Raw genomic sequence first — 16,796 nt, 5'->3', positions numbered from 1 at the left:
CTGATGCCCCATTCTTCTTCATATAGTCCAGCTTCTCAGATCATTTGCTCAGCATACAGATTGAATAAGTATGGTGAAAGGATGCAACCCAGACACGTATCTTTCCTGATTTTAAACCACACAGTACCCCCTTGTTCTGTCCAAACGACTGCCTCTTGATCTATATACAGGTTCCACAGGAGCACAAACAAATGTTCTGGAATTCCCGTTCTTTTAAGTGTTATCCATAATTTGTAATGACCCACACAGTGAAATGCCTTTGCATGGTCAATAAAACACAGGTAAGCATCTTTTTAGTATTCTCTGCTTTCAGCCAAGATCTGTATATAACATATATCAAACAAGAAAATGAACAGAATGCCATCAAGTACACACTTTGCTTATTTGCAGGAAAGAGCTACAGATATCCCACAGGGAGACCTGAGTTTCATTCTTTGCTTGAGAGTAATGACCACAATTTAGTAGGACCCCATTCTTATAAGACGGAAAAGTGCATATATTATGTGTTATAAGGGGGTTATCCCTTTCTGATGGTTTTCCCGATAGCCTTCATAATATTCACAATAGTACTTCAATACAATTACTTCTGCAGGGGTTCTGAACCTCAGGTCCATGAATACTCAAGAGGTCTGTGATAATACTATATCATAATTAAAATATGTATCACAACTAAAAATATCTGATAAATTATTTCAATAAAATTAGTTTCGCTTGTAATAGTAAGAATTTTAAATTTTTTGCATGTAAATATGTTATTCCAAAAAGAGTTCCATAGGCTCCGTGGAACTGCCAGAAGGACCCATGGCATGAAAAATGTTAAGAATCCTGTATGTAGTGGAAGTTTCTGTAGTCTGCAGGAGGTCATTTTACATGATGTTTGGGTTTCCTTAATTTAATTCCCAGAGTTCTTGGTTCTCCCTTCAGTGGCCTCACCACAATGGTCTCAGCCTCTATTGGTTTGTGCCAAGTCTTTATGATGTGCTGCAATTGTAAGTTTCTCTTTAGAACACTACTTTCAATATGGTAACAGTGCAGTTCATAATGGAAAATACTCTCTCTTCATAATCATGTCAACATTTATTGAACAAACCCTATGTGCTACTTACTATGCTAGCCAAAGAAGATACTGGGACCAATAAAAGACAATCACTTATAAGACTATCAGTCTATAGTCAAGAGAGAGAATGTGTGTGTGTATGTGTGTAATAACTTCCTGATTTATGTTTTCCCCCACAGATCTTGGAGGCATCTGAGGTTTAATGAGGATTTTCCAGCATTCCAGACTGCTGCCCTGCAATGAAGCTCTGAGTCATGGTCTATGGGTCTAAGGTACTGGCAACAATGTGGAACCCCAGGACAGCCAACCTCACTAATATTCGCTCTAAGCAGAAGCCCAAAATGAGTCTGGCCTGAAATCAGAGCTAGCACTAGAGAAAGACTTCTTTGTTAATGGAAAAGGGAAAATTGCAACAGACTTTTCACTATTGTAAAGAACCCACCTTTATTAACCAAGCCATCCTATCTAGCAATTCTCATTCTAGTGGTTTGCCAGGAACAGAGAGTGTCAATCGTACTGAAAAAATAAAGATAAACACTCCCAAAAATAGACCTGGAACTGTGATACTATCGAGATGGTCAAGTAGGAGAATTATGTCAGAAAGCCAGTTTAGTCCCCCTGTGATCCCGTCCCGCAGGCCTGGATTCAGGGTGTGCTATATCTGTGGCCGAGAGTTTGGCTCCCAGTCACTTGCCATTCATGAGCCCCAGTGCTTGGAGAAGTGGCGTATTGAAAACAGCAAGTTGCCCAAGCACCTGAGGAGGCCAGAACCCTCCAAGCCACAGCCTCTCAGTGGCAGTGGATCCTACAATCTTCAGGCAGCTAATGAGGCAGCGTTCCAGAGTGCCCAGGCTCAGCTGCTGCCCTGTGAATACTGTGGCCGTACGTTCTTGCCAGATCGTCTTCTAGTTCACCAGAGAAGCTGCAAGCCAAAGGGTGAGGGTCTCAGAGCACCAAACCCCAACAGCTGTAATGATCTTGCTAGCCTCAAGAAAGCACCTACTGGAATCCCAGCCAGGCCAAGGACTCTCATCTGCTACATCTGTGGCCGGGAATTTGGCACCTTGTCCCTTCCTATTCATGAACCCAAATGCCTGGAAAAATGGAAAATAGAAAATGACCGGCTCCCCAGGGAGCTCCACAGGCCACTCCCACAGAAGCAACAGCCTCTTTCAACTGGACAGTACAGCCAAGAGGGGCAAAGTCAAGCTCAGCTTGTGCCCTGCCCAAATTGTAGCCAGACCTTTGCTCCAGATCATCTTCCAGTGCACCGGAGAAGTTGTAAAGCTCAACCTAGTGGGCCAAAAAGTCAGAATTTCATCTTGGGGAGCAAAGGTGGCTTAAATGAGTCCACTAACTCCAAACAGCAAAGGAACATGGCAGCACCCACTGTGTCTGATAAGGTAATTCATGCCACATAAGATCCACTAGGTGGACCAGGGGGCACATTTTGCCTCTAGGGGAATGAGAGAAAACTGTCCCAGAATCAGTCACCTCACCCCTAGAATGGCTTCTTACAATGCCTTATTTCTGCCTCAATGAAGCGTGTCCGAGTTGACCCTCTGTTGAACTCCAGGGGCTATACCTCTCTTGGAAAAGTGGATGTAAGAACATCCTTGCCTGGTTGGTTCATATTCCTCTTCAGCTCTGCTATATAAAAGAGAGATGGGCTTCTTTCTTCCCTGATGCCTCATACCAATAATCCCTAGGAGAGACTGTTACTTGACAATGACTCATTAATGCTGTGTCTACATTACAGAGATATAATTCTCATTCCAACAGCCAATATTTATTGCCGGTTTATTTTAGTCATCTACCTTAGGAATTCATTTTTGGCAATGCTGGGTTATGTTGAGTTTATCTTACTAAAATAGAATGTGTGTCAAAAACCCCAAATGACTTTAGCAATAATTAAACACTGGAGTGCTTTCAGAAATACACATGCTTTGCAATTATAGCATATTTTCTTTAAACACTTACATGATTGTAGTAATTAAGTTATTAATCCTAACATAGTCACTGATATACCTAAGTGTGATGTTTATGGTCCTGAGAGGTACTGAATTCCTTTTGCTGCTCTAAAGCCTGTGTTTGAGTTGAACCCCATTTTGGGCCATTCTAAAAACAAAACAAAACAAAACAAAAAACTTGGCTCCGGGTGTGCCCAACTTATAGGTGAAGAGTTGTTGGGCCTTTAGCTGAAGCTTCATCATCAGGACAGGATTAGGGAATTATGTTTGGGAGGGTGGCTACCTACAAGACAAGGCATAGACCATGCTCTTTGTCCTTCCATTAAGCCAAGGAAGTGGATGTGCTACCCTGAGTTACACCTTACAAAATATGAAGTCATGATAAATAGGAGATGGTCCAAGTCTTTTCTCCACATCTCGCTACTTGAAATGCCCATCATGTGGGAACTCTTTAATGGACTGTTTTAGGGGAACAAAGGTTATACAATCTATTGTAAAAGATAATACCAGAGGAATTGGGGGGTGGAGGGAGCATCTATTTTTTTAATTCAGTTTTTCTTCTTTATTTTAAGATTTTATTTCTTTGGGGAATGTTTAGTCCAATTTTTTAACTTCCATATTTAGGATAAAATGACTGTGGACTTACTGGTTTTGAAGATTCCAAGACAATGATTCTGAAGCCGAAGAGCCAGACTAACAGATGCTGGACAAGTTTTCCGATGAACGTTGAAGAAAGAACAGTTAATTTCTTTGCCTCACAAAAACCCAAACTCTTAAGTGTGGTATAGGCTGAAAGCTGGTCTCATAAGCATGATCTGTTTTTCCCATCTTCTGGCTGTTTCTTTTCTTCCAAAATGTGTGGGGTCTGGATTCAGAGAGGAAAAGAATCCATGTCTCTGGGCTAAAAAATCAGAAACTCCTCTTACGTTCTGACTTACAGTTCTGTTTCTTGATTGTGTGCATTTACTTCAAATGTTCTTATTACAGATCTCGAGATAGGGAAGAGTGTGGTCAGGATTCCTGTGCTTGTTGTTGTAACACATACTTTGTGCTCCCAAGAGTGGAGCCAACAGGCTGAGCACAGCGTGTTCTCACTCAGCCACGACTGCTGAGAGGCTGGCCTGGGCCCATGGTTCACTTAAGACATCTTCCTGACTCACCCCATCATCTGGAGGGGATAAGGTCAGGATGAGAGGCCAGCAATGGCCCCTCCATGGCCCATGCATTTAGGTCAGAGTGGGGGAGTCCGTCAGAACAAGAGCATCTGGTGCACTTGCCTACGTCAGAGCACAGAACCCTGCCCCCAGACTTGAAAACAGACATGTCAGTGGGAAACTGGCACCCACTGCTGTCAGATGTGTGCTGGCCAGTTTGGGGACCACACAGGTTTTCACAGAGAGCATAGAAAGGTCATCCAATGGAGGGTCTCTTTACCTGCCAGATTTAAAAGGAGCTTGGGTTAATTAAAATGCAAGAAACTCCTAGATGTCAGAGCAGCATAAGACTTCCTGGAGAAGACAGTTGCCACTCCGCAGTGCTTTTGGCAGAAAGTCTTTTCTGGGTAGTGTGGTTTTCTTTTTTAGTTATGGTCTGATCCTGTCTGTTGATGTTTTTTCTTCTTTGTATCATTTAAAATTTAGATGGTACACCCGTTTTGCTTCAAGATCCCTGTCCTATACATTATTAGATTTCAGAATTTGATCTGCCTGTGACAGCTGACTTGACTGACTGTGACACACATACATTCCTGTGTGCAATTCAGATGTCTGCTTATTTCTTCTCATCACTTAGAGCAATTTTCCTCTAGAACCCTTGATCTAACTTCAGATTAGAATCAGCTATCTTGCCTGAGGTTCTCAAGGGGTTCAATCTTTTTTTGTTGTTGTTGTTGTTGAGAATATACCCAGTAAAACATAACACCAATTTATCCATTTCTACATGTACGATTCAGTGACATGGATTACATTCTTCCAGTTGTGCAGCCATTCTCACCCTGCTTTTCTCAGTTGTTCCTCCCCCATTAACATAAACTCACTGCCCCCTAAGTTTCCTGTCTAATCTTTCAAGTTGCTATTGTCACTTTGATCCCATATAGATAGCTCACAAAAGAGCATAGTGCTCAAGGCAGAGATTCTTTACTAGTTAAGCTGAACTATTGTTCGATTTTAAGAAGACTTCAGAGGATGTTTTTGGTTTAAAGATTAAAGATTACCTCAGGACAATAGTTTCAGGTGTTCGTCTAGTTTCCATTGCTTCAGAAAGTCTGGAGTCCATAAGAATGTGAAATTCTGTTCTGCATTTTCCCCCTTTTGACCAGAACTCTTCTATAGAATCTTTGACAAAATATTCAGTAATGGTAGCCATGCACCATCCAGTTCTTTTGGTCTCATGGCAAAGGAGGTAGTTGTTCATGGAGACAATTAGCCACACATTCCATATCCTCCTCCTATTCCTGACTCTCTTCTTCTTCTATTGCTCCAGGTGAATAGAGACCAATTGTCATGCCTTAGATGTCTATTTGCAAACTTTTAAGACCCCAGGCACTACATAATGAAATAGGAGGTAGAACAGAAGCATAAAACACACTATTAGGCCAATTCACTGGGATATCCCATGAAACCATGATCTTGAACCTCCAAACCAAGAAACAAAATCCTGTAAGGTTTTTTTTTTTTGTGTGTATAAGCAGTCTCAGCAGCTACTCTTTTTTTTTTTTTTTATCATTGTTGTAAATATATGTATCCCATGACTTTGCCAATTTAACTTTATAGGTGTACAACTTATTGACAACAATTACAATAATTGGCTGTACAACCCTACCCTTAATGCTGTATTTCCATCACTGTTAACCCCCCATTTTCTTCTCCCTCTCACCCCTGCTAACCACTAATAAACTTTGGTCTCTATACATTTGCTTTTTCTTGTCTTTTTATATAAGTGGAGTCATACAATATTTGTCCTTTTGTGATTGACGTTATTTCACTCAACATAATGTCTTCAAGCTTCATCCATGTTGTAGACTTTGTTTCTTCTACTGGCCGAGTAGTATTCCACTGTATGTATATACTATATTTTGTTCATCCATTCATCTGTTGATGGGCATTTAGGTTGTTTCCACCTTTGGGCTAATGTGAATAGTGTAAAGGGTTCAATCTTACAGTGAATTCAGGTGAGGAAATTATTTGCAGAATCCTGATCACGTACTTGGGAAACAATTCACTCTGGTTGGGTGAAAATGATTGTTTTCCCTGGCAGAGTGAATTACCTTCGGCTTGAACTGTCTCTCTAACATAGGGTGACTCAGCTACCTTATGACACAAATGCTCCTGTTAACCTTCAATCAAATCTAAACACATATAAATGCTGCCAAGAAAACTTCTCCTCCAAGACCCCCATGAACATTTTGCTTTAGTTCTGCTTTGCCCTCTGACCACTGTATACCCTTGAGTTGTTTACATTGCTTCTCATCTGATGTATAGGGCTGAATGCGTGCTTTCCGATCTCACAAAAAAGTTGTGAAGGACACGGAGCTCTGACATAGCCATGTCCACTAGATCCTGTTTTGATGTTCTGATGGATCTCCCTACTCTGATCCCCAGTGTAGATTTGTGTTTAAAAGCTGACTGCCCTGGGATTGTTGCTCCCTCATTACATGTGTAATGAGCAGCATCACACTCCCTTTCTTTCCTCTAGGAGAATAAGAGCCTTCATAAACAATATCTAACTTGTCAAGACTTTGAAACTGGTGTTAATTGCACACAAAATGTTGACTCATTCCATGGGAAACCATTTTAAAGCTTAATTTAGCATCTATTTGATGAGATACTTTGATCGTATTTTAGTAAGCTCTTTCCCAAACGATGTGGAGAATACGGTGATAGAAGTCATTTCTGATCCTTCTTTTAGTATGAATGAATAAATTTTAATACTTCCATTTAATGTTTGGCAGAAATGTTGGCCCTTCTAGAAGCTGATGTTATTTCATACTTTGGCTTTAGGGCTTTTCAGGCAGGCTAATTGAAACATAGACTGACAGAGTTAATTAAATATAACTATAAACTGAAATGAAGCCTTTGATTAACTTTTATTAGATAATGCTGGGGTATACTTTCTTAAGATTTTGCTTGTGACATGTCAAACACTGTTCCTAAAAATCCTATCCTGTATTATAAGAAAGGCACTGCTTTTCTTAAGGGAAACTATCTGTTCTATAAATGATGGTCAGTCTCTCTGAATGAGGTTTTAAGACACCTTTCCTATCCCAGATGCCCCTTGTTTGAGCCAAAGCCCCACCAGACAATTCTCTAGGATCTGGTGCTGCCATCTGGTGTTTTCTTTTAAAGTAATTTCTTCTACACAATAATATAGAAAATATTATTTGCTGTTTCACAGCTAAGTACCTCATTCTTTAAAGGCAACATTCTCAGTAAAAGTCATAACAAAAAAGACTCAGAAGGGCATTATAGATGCTTCTCACATTTTCAAATTTTATTTGTATGGGTGCATGTGGGACTGTTGGACAAGAAGAATTTGGAGTTTAATGAGAGACATAGGAGGAAGGGAACTTTTATGGAGTACCTTTATGGTTGGCACTTAATATGTATGATCTCATTTTCATCTTCATAATATTACTATGAAATAGATGTTGTATTAGCTTTCTAGGGCTACTATAACAAAGAACCACAAATTGAGTGGCTTAAAACAACATAAAGTTGTTCTCTCACAGTTACAGAGGCTGGAAACCAAAGTGTCAGCAGAGTTGGTTCCCTCTGGAGGCTCTGAGGGAAAATCCGTTTCTTGGCTGTCTCCTAGCGTCTGGTGTTGCCAGCAATCCTTGGCATCCCTTGGCTTGCAGCTGCATTTCTCCATTCTCTGCCTCCATCATCACATGGTGTTTTCCCTGTGTTTGTGCCTCTTCTCCTTTTCTTATAAGGATACCAGTCATACTAGATTAGGGTGCACCCTAATGACCTCATCTAAACTTAATTACATCTACAAAGACCCTATTTACAAACAAAGTCACATTCACAGGTAAAGGGGTTAGGACTTCAACATATCTTTTGGGGGAGACTATTCAACCCATATTATTTACTCCATTTTCTGGATGGGGAGTCTTAGATTCCAAGATGTTAAGGAATTTGCTAAATTCACACAGTAGGTGTAGCAGTGGGTCTGAGAACTAGCCCTGTTTAATTACAAAGACCTGTGGTTTTTTTTTTTTATGTCACTATGAGGGAGGCACAGATGTGATACAACAAAGGGTTTTGTCTACCCTGCCAAGCTGTGAATGCTAGGTGGGTCAAAGAAGAAGTTTGTTCATTCAATAAATGTTAATGGGCACTGGACTAAGTATTAAATATATAATCATGAAAAAAATACAATTCTTGAGCCCATGGAATTACAGTCCTATGGAGGGAATTATATAAAATAAATGAAAATACATATACAATTTCAAATTGTGCTATGACAGTGAATAATGGTAGGAGGTGGGCTTTCAAGATCTTGGTTAGAAAAACTCTGGGAAGAAGAGACATTTCAGCTGAGATAAGAGAAGTGTGAAAGTATTAATCAGAAGGAAAGATAGGATGGGGAGGGGGCATTCCAGCCAAGGGTAGCATGCGTGAAGGCTCGGAGGCATGAAAGATCATATAATGGAGGTAAAAGAAGTCCACACGGTCGAATGACTTTGCATAGTCAATAAAACACAGGTAAACATCCTTCTGGTATTCTTCTGCTTTCAGCCAGGCTCCATCTGACATCAATAATGATATCTCTGGTTCCACATCCTCTTCTGAAATCGGTCTGAATTTCTGGCAGTTCACTGTCAATATACTGCTGCAGCCATTTTGAATGATCTTCAGCAAAATTTTGCTTCTGTGTGATATTAATGATATTGTTATATAATTTCCACATTCGGTTGGATCATCGTTCTTGGGAATAGGCCTAAATACAGATCTCTTCCAGTCAGTTGGCCAGGAAGCTGTCTTCCATATTTCTTGGCATAGACGAGTGAGCACCTCCAGCGCTGCATCTGTTTGTTGAAACATCTCAATTGATATTCCATCAATTCCTGGAGCCTTGTTTTTCACCAATGCCTTCAGAGCAGCTTGGACTTCTTCCTTCAGTACCATCGGTTCCTGATCATATGCCACCTCTTTAAATGGTTGAACGTCGGCTAATTCTTTTTGGTATAATGACTCTGTGTATTCTTTCCATCTTCTTTTGATGCTTCCTGCATCATTTAATATTGTCCCCATAGAATCCTTCACTCTTGCAACTCAAGGCTTGAATTTTTTCTTCAGTTCTTTTAGCTTGAGAAACGCCAAGCATGTTTTTCCTTTTTGGTTTTCCATCTCCAGCTCTTTGCATATGTCATTATAATACTTTACTTTGTTTTCTTGAGCTGCCCTTTGAAATCTTCTGTTCAGTTCTTTTACTTCATTAATTCTTCCTTTTGCTTTAGCCGCTCGACTTTTGAGAGCAAGTTTCAGAGTCTCCTCTGACATCCATCTTGGTCTTTTCTTTCTTTTCTGTCTTTTCAATGACCTCTTGCCTTCTTCAAGGATGATGTCCACAACTCCTCTGGTCTTCAGTCACTACAGTTCAGTGCATCAAATCTATTCTTCAGATGGTCTCTAAATTCAAGTGGGATATACGCAAGGTCATATTTTGGCTGTCGTGGACTTGCTCTGGTTTTCTTCAATTTCAGCTTGAACTTGCATATGAGCAATTGATGGTCTGTTCCACAGTCAGCCCCTGGCCTTGTTCTGACTGATGATATTGAGCTTTTCCATCATCTCTTTCCACAGATGTAGTCAATTTGATTTTTGTGTGTTCCATCTGGTGAGGTCCATGTGTATAGTCACCGTTTATGCTGAGAGAAGTTATTTGCAATGCAGAAGTCATCAGTCTTGCAAAATTCTATCATTCAATCTCCAGCATTGTTTCTATCACCAAGGCCATATTTTCCAACTACTAATCCTTCTACTTTGTTTCCAACTTTCTCATTCAACTGTGTGGGTCATAACAAATTATGGATAACAGTGCGAAGAATGGGAATTCCAGAACACTTAATTGTGCTTATGAGGAGCATTTACATAGAGCAAGAGGCAGTTGTTCAGACAGAACAAGGAGATATTGATTGGTTGAAAGTCAGGAAAGATGTGCACTAGGGTTGTATTCTTTCACCATACCTATTCAATCTGTATGCTGAGCAAATAATAGGAGAAGGTGGACTATATGGAGAACGGGGCATCAGGATTAGATGATGACACATTAACAACCTGAGTTATGCAGATTACACAACCTTGCTTGCTGAAAGTGAAGAGGACTTGAAGCACTTACTAATGAAGATCAGAGACCACAGTCTTCATTATGGGTTGCACCTCAACATAAAGAAAACAAAAATCCTCACAACTGTACCAATAAGCAACATCAAGATAAACAAGAAAAGATTGAAGTTGTCAAGGATTTCATTTTACTTGGACTCACAATCAACAGGCATGGAAGCAACAGTCAAGAAAGCAAAAGATGCATTGTATTGGGTAAATCTGCTGCAAAGGACCTCTTTAAAGTGTTGAGGAGCAAAGATGTCACCTTGAAGACTAAGGTGTGCTTGACCTAAGCCATGGTATTTTCAATAACATCATATGTGTGTGAAAGCTGGGCAATGAATAAGGAAGACCGAAGAAGAATTGAAGCCTTTGAATCGTAGTGTTGGCAAAGAATACTGAATATACAATGGACTGCCAAAAGAATGAAGAAATCTGTCTTAGGAGAAGTACAGCCAGAATGCTCCTTAGAGGCAAGGATGGCAAGACTGTGTCTCACATACTTTGGACATGTTGTCAGGAGGGATCAGTCCCTGGAGAAGGACATCGTGCTTGTCAGAGTACAGGATCAGCGGAAAAGAGGAAGACCGTCAATGAGGTAGATTGACTCAGTGGCTGAAACAATGCGCTCAAGCATAACAAGGATTGTAAGGATGGCTCAGGACCGGGCAGTGTTTCGTTCTGTTGTGTGTAGGGTCACTATGAGTCAGAACAGACTTGACAGCACCTAACAACAACAACAACAAAAGAAGTCCACACGGGGCCAGAGACACATGAGGGAGGGGATAGGCACTCAAGATGAGGCTGTAGAGACAACATAGTTCCTTCCTGCAGCTGCTCTGTGGACATAAGCAGATCATCATGTGGTTGCTACAGGAACTCAGGTGAGAGCAGATGATTGCTTGGTCTAGAGAGGTCATAGCAGAGATGGAGAGAAAGTCTGCTGGGCAGAACTTGGTGATGGGGAGTGGCGAATGATGTGGAGTGGTGAAGAAAATGGTCAAGGATGACTGCTGAATTTCTAGCTTGAGTGACTGCATGAGTTGTGTTACTTTCTAAGATGAAGAACACTTGAGAAAGGGCAGGTTTTGGGGGATAAAACCCATGGCTTCATTTTGTAACATCAAATTAAAAGTGCTTTTGTGGTATCTCTGTAGATATATTGTTTTGGTTTTTGTTTTTGATGTCAAGTCGATTTTCACTCATGTCGACCCTATATGTGTCAGGGTGTTACTGTGCTCCATACAGTTTTCTATGGCTGATGTTTTAGAAGCAGATCTCCAGGACTTTTTTCCTGCATGGACTTGAACTGCCAACATTTCAGTTACCAGCCAAGCGCGTTACCCATTCACACTTCCCAGGGACTCCAAGTGATTAAGTTAGGCTGCATATATGCATCTGGAATTCAGAAGAGAAAAATGAGCTTGGGATGTACATGTGTTCATCATTAACATTATCAATTTCAGGCTGCAGAAGTTGGTAAAAATCTTCAGCTTCTTCATCTTTGGCCTTAGTGATTGGTGCGTAAATTTGAATAACAATCGTATTCACTGATCTTCCTTGTGGGCATATGGATATTATCCTATAACTGACAGTGTTGTACTTCAGGATAGATCTTGAAATGTTCTTTTTGATAATGAATGCAACACCATTCCTCTTCAAGCTGTTGCTCCCAGCACAGTAGACCATAAGATTGTCCGATTCAAAATGGCCAATACTAGTCCATTTCTGCTCACTAATTTCTAGGATATCAATGTCTGTGTGTTCCATTTTATCTTTGACAACTTCCAATTTTCCTAAATTCATACTTCGTACATTCCACCTTCAGATTTTAATGGATATTTGCAGCTATTTCTTCTCATTTTGAGTTGTGCCACATCAGCAAATGAAGGTCCTGAAAGCTTGACTCCATCCACGTCATTAAGGTTGACTCTACTTTGAGGAGGCAGCTCTTCCCCAGTCGTCTTTTGAGTGCCTTCCAACCTGAGGAACTCTTCTTCCATCACTATATCAATGTTCCTCTGCTATTCATAAGGTTTTCACTGGCTAATTGTTTTCAGAAGTAGACCTCCAGGTCCTTCTTCCTAGTCTGTCTTAGTCTGGAAGCTCAGCTGAAATCTGTCCTCCGTGGGTGACCCTGTTGGTATTTGAATACCAGTGGCATAGCTTCCAGCATCACAGCAACACACAAGCCCCCACAGTACAACAAACTGACAGATATGCACCAACCACTAAGGCCAAAAATGAAGAAACTGAAGATTTTTACCAACTTCTACAGTCTGAAATTGATCAAACATGCAATCAGGATGCATTGATAATCACTTGTGATTGGAATGTGAAAGTTGGAAACAATGAAGAAGGATAGGTATTTGGAAAATATGGCCTTGGTGATAGAAATGATGCTGGAGATCGCATGATAGAATTTTGCAAGACCAACAACTTCTTCATTGCAAGTAGCTTTTTTCACCCACATAAATGGAGACTGTATACACGGACCTCGCCAGATGAAATACACAGGAATCAAATCCACAGACTACATCTCTGGGAAAAGACAATGGAAAAACTCAATATCAGTCAGAACAAGGCCAGGGGCCGACTGTGGAACAGACCATCAATGGCTGATGTGCGAGTTCAAGTTGAAACTGAAGGAAACTAAAACAAGTCCACGAGAACCAAAGTACGACCTTGAGTATATCCCACCTGAATTTAGAGACCACCTCAAGAATAGATTTGACACCCTGAACATTAATGACTGAAGACCAGATGAGTTGCGGAAGGACATCACACATGAAGAAAGCAAGAGGTCATTAAGAAGACAGGAAAGAAAGAAAAGACCAAAATGGATGTCAGAAGAGACTCTGAAACTTGCTCTTGAACGTTGAGTAGCTAAAACGAAAGGAAAAACTGATGCAGTAAAAGAGTTGAACAGAAAATTTCAAAGGGTGGCTCGAGAAGACAAAGTAAAGTATTATAACGACATGTGCAAAGAGCTGGAGATGGAAAACCAAAAGGGAAGAACAAATTTGGCATTTCTCAAGGTGAAAGAAGTGAAGAAAAAACTCATGCCTGGTGTTGCAATATTCAAGAATTCTATGGGAAAAATATTAAATGACTCAGGAAACATCAAAAGAAGATGAAGGAATACAGCAGCATAGATGAAGAACAATTGGTTGACTTTCAACCATATCAGGAGGTACAATACGTTCAGGAACCAACGGTACTGACAGAAGAAGCTCAAGCTGCTCTGAAGGCATTGGCAAAAAACAAAGCTCCAGGAATTGACGGAATACCCATTGAAACGTTTCAACAAATGAATGCAGAGCTGGAAGTACTCACTCATCTATGCCAAGAAATTTGGAAGAGAGCTACCTGGCCAACTGACTGGAAGAGATCTGTATTTATGCCTATTCCCAAGAAAGGTGATCCCACCAAATACGAAAATTCTTGAACAATATCATTAATATCACACTCAAGTAAAATTTTGCTGAAGATCATTTAAAAGTGGCTGCAGCAGTACACTGACAGGAAACTGCCAGAAATTCAAGCCAGATTCAGAAGAACACATAGAACCAGGGATATCATTGCTGATGTGGCTTAAAAAGCAGAGAATACCAGAAAGATGTTTAAACCAAAAATGAAACCCATTGCCATTGAGTCGATTCTGACTTCTAGCAATCGTATAGGACAGAGTAGAACTGTCCCATGGAGTTTCCACGGAGCACCTGGTAGATTCAAACTGCTGACCTTTTGGTTAGCAGCTGTAGCCACCAGGGTTTTCAGAAAGACGTTTACCTGTGTTTTATTGACTATGGAAAAGCATTTGACTATGTGGATCATACAAATTATGGATACCATTGTGAAGAATGGGAATTCCAGAACACTTAATTGTGCTCAAGAGGAACCTGTGCATAGATCAAGAGGCAGTCATCCGAAGAGAACAAGGGGATACTGCATGGTTTAAAGTCAGGAAAAGCGTGCGTCAGGGCTGTATCCTTTTACCATACCTATTCAATCTCTATGCTGAGCAAATAATCTGAGAAGCTGGACTATACGAAGAACAGGGCATCAGGATAGAAGGAAGAGTCATTAACAACCTGAGTTATGCAGATGACACAATCTTACTTGCTGAAAGTGAAAAGGACTTGAAGTACTTACTGATGAAGATCAAAGACCACAGCCTTCAGTATGGATTACACATCAACATAAAGTAAACAATAAGCAACATCAGGATAAACAGGGAAAAGATTGAAGTTGTCAAGGATTTCATTTTACTTGGATCCACGATCAATACTCATGGAAGCAGTAGTCAAGAAATCAAAGGAAGCATTACGTTGGCCAAATCTGCTGCAAAAGATCTCTTTAAGGTGTTGAAAACAAAGATGTCACCTTGAAGACTAAGGTGGGCCTGACCCAAGCCATGGTGTTTTCAATTGCCTCGTAGGCATGTGTAAACTGGATGATGAATAAGCAAGACCAAAGAAGAATTGACGCCTTTGAATTGTGATGTTGGAGAAGAAACAAATCTGTCTTGGAAAAAGTACAACCAGAATGCTGCTTAGAAGCAAGGATGGTGAAACTGCATCTTACGTACTTTGGACATGTTGTCAGAAGGGATCAGTCCCTGGAGAAGGACATCATGCTTGGTGAAGTAGAGGGTCATCAAAAAAGATAAAGACCCTCAAAGAGATGGATTGACACAGTAGGTGCAACAATGAGCTTAAGAATAACATGCATTATGAGCATGGCGCAGGACCGGTCAGTGTTTTGTTCTGTTGTACATAGGGTCACTATGAGTCGGAACCGACTCGATGGCGCCTAACAAGAACACAACATTATTAACGTATAGTCAAGGTCACTGGAATGAGCATAGAATTAGAAAAATAGAAAGGCCTAGGGCTGAGCCCTGAGGTGTTAAAACATTTAGAGACTGACTAGAAGAGAAGAAGCCAGAGAACGAGTTGCTGGAAACAGGAGAAATGCCTAGAGAGTATTGTGCCAAGGAAGCTGAAGATCAAAAAAAATGTCAAGGATAAAGGTGTGGATACTGTGGGAAATACTGAGAGATTGAGTAAGATAAGGACTAAAAAGTATCTAGTTGATTTGGCAGTGTGGATTTTTCTTGATAATCTGGGAGAGCATATATTCAATGTAGTGGTAGGAACGGCACAGTGTGAGCGATGAAGATGTGAAGACAGGATGTGTTTTGAGAAGTTTGGCTTTGAAGTCTAGGAAAGAAATAGCAAGAAGGCTAGAAATAGAGATATTGGGTTAAGAGGGGTTTCTTTAACTAATGGGAGCTTCTGGACTGTATTTGAATTCTTAAAGTAATGATCCAGTGGAGAAAGGGAGGCTGAAGAGTTAGGAGAGGTGAAAAGGGAAAATGCAAAACCTAGAGGAAGAAGAGGCAGCAGGGGATGGGATAGATTGGAATACTTCCTCCATTGTTTCAGGTAGGATATTGAAGGCAGATGGAGGCAAGTTTGTAGATTGGTGGTAGGAAGATGAGGAGCTGCAATCTGTTAGTTTATATCTTTTTCTTTTCATGAAGTACCCTGTAAGCTTATAAAACCTATCAGACAAGGAAGAGAGATGTTTAAAGAGCGAGAAAAGTGTTGTTAATTTTAAAAGCCTTCTTTGTCCTTGTCTCTTCATGCCTTCTGTTAAACTGAGTTCCTGAAATCAAGAGTAAGCCTTCTAAAACTATGGTCTTTATAATCTCCAGACACAAGAATGGCTTTGGAGGTGGTTGATAAAACATTCAGTGGGATCCTTCCTGGGGTTCAGATCCTTAAAATCATCTTTTGTGGCCCTACTTCACCTCCTCAGCTGTGCTGATGTCATGAAGTCCAGCCTCGACCTCACAAACTGCCCCTTGATGATGCTGACAGTTGGACTGCTAATGTCCAACTCCATGTATCATTTCTTCATCTTTCCTTGGTACCAACCATGCCTGCATGTCAGGGCAGTATTCTAGGACCCCATGGCACTCAGCAGTATAAGGAACAACTTTAAGGTAACAAGATCAGTTCTCTTCTATGCTGTAGGCTTTAGTAGCCAACTGAGAGAGTCTGTGTATGTTTGTGTGTTGGAGGGAGTGGGAGAGTTTACAAAGAGCAATGGCATCACTGTGTAGTTTCCTAACAGGAAATTTTGAAGGACAATCCTCACCTATACAAATTATAGTGTAACATAACTGTTAAAAATTTAATTAGCCTCATCTATTTTTTTCTTTATAATTGAAAAGACAGACCACGATAGATAAAGCTATCTCTCCAGAGTTTAAAGACCAAAGCAAAAGTAGGTGGTCTTTGCATCGAGGATCCAATATGTGGCTTCCTGATTCTCTAGAAATAAAAATACTGAATGAAAAGGAAGAAATTGCATGTTACAAACTTAACAAATATTATTTATATATATATATATATAAAATATATCATG

The 16,796-nt window shown here is 40.4% G+C and overlaps 1 protein-coding gene across 10 annotated transcripts in view; it reads left to right on the top strand.

Annotated features, from left to right (window-relative positions):
• LOC126069927 (zinc finger protein 474-like) overlaps positions 1-16,796 on the top strand; it is a 106,342-nt gene that overhangs the window by 36,173 nt on the left and 53,373 nt on the right. For all 10 annotated transcript variants that reach the window (XM_049873584.1, XM_049873583.1, XM_049873582.1 and 7 more), the window contains one exon: positions 1,237-2,460. In XM_049873584.1, the coding sequence (XP_049729541.1) occupies positions 1,450-2,460 (1,011 nt within the window). In that variant the 5' untranslated portion in view covers positions 1,237-1,449. The remainder of the gene's footprint in view (positions 1-1,236; positions 2,461-16,796) is intronic.

Source organism: Elephas maximus, chromosome 2, assembly GCF_024166365.1.
Source record: "Elephas maximus indicus isolate mEleMax1 chromosome 2, mEleMax1 primary haplotype, whole genome shotgun sequence".
NCBI classification, from domain to species: domain Eukaryota; kingdom Metazoa; phylum Chordata; class Mammalia; order Proboscidea; family Elephantidae; genus Elephas; species Elephas maximus.
This window is presented reverse-complemented; position numbering and strand designations above follow the sequence as displayed.